We start from the raw sequence: 6,265 nt of genomic DNA, 5'->3' as shown, positions 1-6,265 counted from the left end.
AAGGAGTAAGAAGGATTGGATGAAGACAGTAGGAAAGCAGAGAGACGGAAGGGAAGGCATCTTCATGCGCTTATCTGAAGTTCCTACCAATGAATTACATAAGTATCTCTATCCTTATCTTCATAGTTTTATGCGTTTATCACCATACCCATTTGAGTTTGCCTGACTGAGATTTACAAGGTGACCATAGCTTGCTTCATACCAACAATCTCTGTGGGATCGACCCTTACTCACGTAAGGTTTATTACTTGGACGAACCAACAATCTCTGTGGGATCGACCCTTACTCGCGTAAGGTTTATTACTTGGACGACCCAGTACACTTGCTGGTTAGTTGTGCGAAGTTGTGTTTATGCCATGGTATTGAGCACCAAGTTTTTGGGGCCATTACTAGGGATTATTTGAGTTGTGAAAAGAATTGATCACAATTTCGTGCACCACTGTCCACTTATTGCTCTCAGGAATGATATACTCATCCAACCTTAGTTGTTGAACTGGAGCTAATTTACCCTTGCATTTGCTTATTCTGTGCTTGTGCCCTGCCATCTTTCGCATAATGTAACTTCGAAGCTCCTCGCACATAGTTAAAATCGGTTTCTCTCTATACTCCACGATCTTGGCATTCCAAACTTCGCACATGTTATTGGTGATATTGTCACACTTCGGGCCATGGCTAAAGTAAGCCTTCGTCCATGCACCAGGATCAAACTTCCGTAGATACTCCCAAACATCCTTGTTCACCTTCTTCACAAGTTCCATTGAGTCTTTGAATTCTCTCATTGTTATGCTCTTAGCAACCTTCTAAACTAGCCCTTTTGTGTGCTTGTCCTTAAAGTGCTTGATGAAGTTTTTCCATATATGTAAGACACAATTCCTATGATGGGCTTGTGGCATTACCTCATGCAATGCCTTAGCCAACCCCTGCAATAACAATTCATAAGAACAATTGAATTAACAAGTAAGCACAGAACACAAACCATATAACAAAAAGGAAACACAAAGAAACTAGTAATGTAACCTTCTGTGGGGTCAGACATGAAGTTCCACCCATTGGCAACTACAGAACCAAGATCATCATGAAGGATTGAAAGAAACCATTTCTAGGAATCAGTGTTCTCAGCTTCAACTACAGCAAATGCTATAACAAAGAAACTATTATTGGCATCCTGCCCTACAGCTGACAACAGATGACCACCAAAGTACCCTTTTAAGAAGCATCCATCCAATCCGATCAGGGGACGACAGCGCACCTTGAAGCCTTTCTTGCAAGCATCCAGTGAAATGTACAACCTATTGAAGAGTGGACGACCCTCCAGTTGAGGAATTACATCAACCATACCAGTGGATCCAGGATTGCTTCTGTGAATTTCATTTAAGTAGTCATGTAGTTTTCCATATTGTTCTCGCTCCTTTCCAATTGCTTGCTCTCTAGCAGCTTTGAAGGCTCTGTATATCATCCTATAGTTTATATGGACATTATAGTCCTGCTTCATGTACTCTAGTGCCTTTTTCGGAGTCATTAGAGGTTGAGTTACCAACCTTTTTACCAACTTACTTGTCACCCAAGCTCTATCAGCCATGTTGCTGCTCAAATTCCTACCACAGTTATGCTCTCCAATGAATGTCTTGATTTGAAAATTTAGACTCTGACTATTATGAGAGCAAAACACCAGCCATGGACAACCCTCTTCAGCACACCTTGCTCTAATCCTCTTTGGCTCATTCTTCAAATACATAAGCTCTTTTCCCTCATATACAAAGTAATCCTTAAGTGCTTGCTTGAACATTGCCATGGTCTCAAAGTGTTGTCCAACCTAAAACTAAACTTCACCATACTCTGCATCCTCATTGAAATCAGGATATCTTGCCTTATGCTCCTCATCTGAGTCAGAAATTGGGGAGTTAAATGCCTCAGACTCATATTCATATGGCTTTTCCAGGTCTGAGTCCAATTCCTCAGCCACTGGATCTGAATTGGGCTTATCCCTTGCCTCATCATTTGGGTCAACATCACCTGACCCATTACCTTGATCTCCACTAGGCCCACTGTTTGGCTCATTGTCTGCTTCTTGTTGGGATAGAACATGTTTTCTTTTTCTTCCAACATACCTCTTAGCCTTCTTATTCTTAGTCCTAGGAGACATGTCCTTATCACCAAAAATACCAGGTGTCACATTCTTCTTCTTCTTAGGTGTTTGTTGTCTAACACAACTCTTCTTCCTAGCACCCTTTCGTCTAGCATCCATTGCCTTTTTCATTCTCACATTAGGCTGCTTCTTCCTCACACTCTTCCTCTGTACATTTACTTCCTCATTGACGATTGGATTTTTGATGGTTTAGAATTTCACTAATGAAATTTCGTTGTAAAGTATAGTTTCTAAACCAAGCAATAATCCTTTCATACAAAAAATTTGTTTGTCACAAGTACAAACCCCTAAAATTAATAACCGAAGTATTTAAATCTCGGGTCGTTCTCCCTAGGATTTACAATAAAGTGTCTTGTTATTGGTTGTGAGTTATATTTGGGGTTTTTAAGATTTTAGACAAGAAATATAAATGGCAAAGGAAATAACCTAACAACTAATAAAGCTCTTGGCAAGATATGAGAACTAGAAGTCCTATCCTAGTTATCCTCCTCAATTGTGATGGCAAATTGTCCATTGCTCCCACTTAGTTAATCTCTAACCATGGAGGAGAGTCAAGTGGATGAATCAATTTGATTCCTCAAGTCCTAATCAACTCCTAAAGGAAAGACTAGCTTTAGAGATATTCAAATCAATTAGCAACTTCTAATTATCAATCAACAAAAGGATTAGATAACTCAAGAGTCACTAATTACTCAACCAAAGCCAAGAGGAACAAAAGCTACACTAAAATCCTACCAAGCATTTCATCAAACACTTGGAAGGCATGAAAGGAAAGCATAGTAAATTGACAACAAGAATAGAATCTAACTACAATTATTGCAAAGAATTAATCAACAACAATCAAGGAAATCACAATTATCATGAATTACCTCAAATTGCATTATTGAAAAGAAATAAAGGAACAACAATCTATCCAAAACAAAATGAAGAATTACAATTATTAAAACACATAACTAGAAAGAGAGAGAGGAGAAGATTGAGAATTGATAAAGGAAAATTGAATCAAAGCATGAATTAAACCTAGATCTAAGAAGAGAGATTAACCTAAACCTAATCCTAATTCTAGAGAGAAGTGAGAGCTTCTCTCTCTAGAAAACTACTTCTAAAACTAACTATCTATCTAATTATCTCCTAATTAGTCTATGGGTGTGAATGTGTATCAATGTGTGTCAATCCCCTTCAATCCTTGACCCTTATATGCATTTTGGCGCCAAAGTTGGTTGCTGAAACCTTCCAAAATCGCCAGGCACGTGTTGCATTAGTGAGGTCATGTGCCATCATCGGCGCGTGCGCGCACGGTACGCGTGCGCGTCCTTGGCCTGTATCGCAATGTGCGCGCGAGTGCCTTGTGCGCGTACGCGTGCTTGGCCGAGATCAACTCTTTAGCTTTTTATGCTTCTCTCCACTTGCATGCTTCCTTCCTTGCTTCCTTTGATTCATGCTTAGCCTATTCCAATCCTGTAATTACTAGCAAACACATCAAGGCATCTTATGGAATCAAAGAGAAATTAGAATTCATCAAAATAAGGATTAAAAAGCATGTTTTTACACTTAAGCACAAATATGGGAGAGATATCTTTCATCCTCACACTAGGCTGTTTCTTCCTCACACTCTTCCTCTGTACATTTACTTCCTCATCACTACTACTACTATCAGATTCTAATCCAGTTGGAGGGGATTTTTAGGGTTCGTCTTCAGTTGTTTCATATCCGTCATCGGAAGAAGGTGAATCTACCTCAACAACATCAGGCCCATATACTGGTTGACTAACATCATGCTCAAAGTAAATAACCAGCAAATCCGACTCCACATTCTCCATCTTTTTATCACACATTTCATTGATTTCCTTACCCCCTTTGAGAATATGCAACCCAGACTCTAAATCAAGGGCACTGCCATCATACCAATACATCTGTTTGTAACTTGTATACCCTAAACCCTTGAACATTTCCTCCAAATCCTTGAAATTAACATAATCTATGTCTAACGGAGGAAATGTCTCAACACTTCCGTCTTCATCCCGTTCAAACCAACCCCCATGATGAAAAACAGGGACTATTTCATATGACATCTATTAGAACAACAATGTGCAATAATTAGAAATTAATTAACAACTTCCATCACGCCTCATTTTAACATTTTAGAACATGCATGGGGTGATCACTAATCCAAATCATCATTAACAATAACCAAGTTTAGTAAAAAAAATGGAGCAACACAAGCTAACGAAGCTTCAAGATCAGATAGTGACACTAACCTTAGTAGCGCCGTCAGTTCCTCCGTCTGCAGCACCGTCAACACCTCCCTGTTGGAAGTCTCTGTCAGCCTGCTTGGAGGGAGACGTTTCGGTCTCTTAGGGTTTTTTCGTAATTTTGAGGAGAGAACGAGGGTGATGTATGGTGATTGGGGTGTGCACAAGGGGGAGAATGGGATTTCACCCCAAACGAGCAAAATGATGCCAAGCAAAACGACGTCGCTTTGCTGAGTCTGCAGGGGCTTATTTGTCCACATGCCTATAGAGCAATTCACGTTTGATGATCCAATGCCACGTCACAGGCTGCACGTTACACCTCAGTATTTTCCGTCGACTTTGAACGGAGAAACCAACTCAAGGGCTAATTGGTATCACGGAGTAAATGGATAAGAGCCGATTTAATAATTTATAAACGTTAGGGGGCATGTAGTCAATTTTCAAAATGGACAGAGGCCGGAGAGGCTATTTACTCTATAGAAATGCTGTGTCAAATGGATATAGTTTCATGTATCGACGAGCGAGAGACAAAAATTGAGAAGCGTGAAAAAGAAGTACAGAGGCGACAATGATGTTAGTACTATTGATGCACATGGTGTGAAAATAAAAATAGTTTAGTGTTGTAGATTAATTTTAATTATGGATCCCATAATAAAAAATAATAGCGGATCATTATTACATGTGCTTTATTATTTTTGCTGGTAGGTCGTTCCATATGGTCTTCTATTCGATTTTTTCTTAATCTGATTCCAATATTATGAAATTTATTTGTTCTCTTATAGTTTTAGCAAGACTGCACACTAAAGAAATACAAAATTAAATAAATAGCTCCTCTATTTTTATATACAAATTCACTTAAATATACCACATTATATATACATACATAAAACTAAAATACAATTATACTTATATTTAATTAAAACACAAATTTCTGGCAAAATTACTACTACTTCTACATCAAAATATCATCAATTATATTTATATTTAATTAATTATTATTTTCATATTTGCATTCAACTTTATGTTTAATATCAAATTGTAATTTACTATAACATTTTTCTTAACTTCATTTATAACTATGTTTAAATTAAAATAATCAAAATTATTCTATTTAGATACTATCACAATATTACTAAATGTGACATTTCATACTTACTCCATTCTTTTTTTTTATTCATTGTAACTTTTAATAATCTTTCTTTTCATTTTGCTTTCGTTCACTCTTATTTTCATCCACATCTCTAATCAAACAACTCTTCTTTTCATATTACTTCTTTTTTTTTGGTATTATCATATTACTTCTTTTTATTATATTTTTCTACCAAAATTATCTAACACAGTTTATCTATATGATCCTAACAGCATTGTTAACTTTTTGTTTTCGTTGTTCAAGTCTTATATTTTTTTTTTCATTTAAATTTTTTACTTCAAATGTGTACTTTTTTTTTTAGTTTTACTTTTTTTTTTTAAACTCTCTTTCTTCAACTCAAACCACAAAATAAATTTTTCTTCGCTTATATGAGCCTAATCCACTTACCAATACTATATACATGGACTTTATTAAAAAAAACTCAACCCAACCTTATGTTAATAATTATTACATTTTTAATTATGACACTCTATCACATGCTACTTGTTGAACTGTCTGTACACATTTTGTATATCACTCTAATGGAGCAAAAATTATTTAAAATTAATATGCCTTTATATATATTCGAAGCTGATTATATAAATATTATAAAAAAATTATTTATTTTGTAATATATAAATGGTTGAGAATAAATCTTAATATTCTTAAGAATAAATTAAAAATATGTTTTATCATTATACATATTCTTGGAATAAGTTTTTAATTTTTAAAATAATA

The 6,265-nt window shown here is 36.0% G+C and overlaps 2 protein-coding genes across 2 annotated transcripts in view; one reads left to right on the top strand and one right to left on the bottom strand.

Moving 5' to 3' along the window:
• Positions 1 to 1,099: 1,099 nt before the first annotated feature.
• On the bottom strand, positions 1,100 to 1,792 carry LOC107488503 (uncharacterized). Its single transcript, XM_016109284.1, has one exon. The coding sequence runs from the start codon at positions 1,790 to 1,792 to the stop codon at positions 1,100 to 1,102; it is 693 nt and encodes a 230-aa protein (XP_015964770.1).
• Positions 1,793 to 4,656: 2,864 nt separating this feature from the next.
• LOC107488414 (uncharacterized) overlaps positions 4,657 to 6,265 on the top strand; it is a 3,470-nt gene continuing 1,861 nt past the window's right edge. Inside the window, exon 1 of the mRNA XM_016109193.3 lies at positions 4,657 to 4,779. Coding sequence (XP_015964679.1) covers positions 4,657 to 4,779 — 123 coding nt within the window. The remainder of the gene's footprint in view (positions 4,780 to 6,265) is intronic.

Source organism: Arachis duranensis, chromosome 1, assembly GCF_000817695.3.
Source record: "Arachis duranensis cultivar V14167 chromosome 1, aradu.V14167.gnm2.J7QH, whole genome shotgun sequence".
NCBI lineage: Eukaryota > Viridiplantae > Streptophyta > Magnoliopsida > Fabales > Fabaceae > Arachis > Arachis duranensis.
Note: the sequence above shows the minus strand (reverse complement) of the source record. Positions and strands in the feature narration are given on the sequence as shown.

What these genes read in the sequence shown, in the direction of transcription:
- LOC107488503 (XM_016109284.1), bottom strand. Translation starts at nt 1,792, where the DNA reads ATGGCAATGTTCAAGCAAGCACTTAAGGATTACTTTGTATATGAGGGA.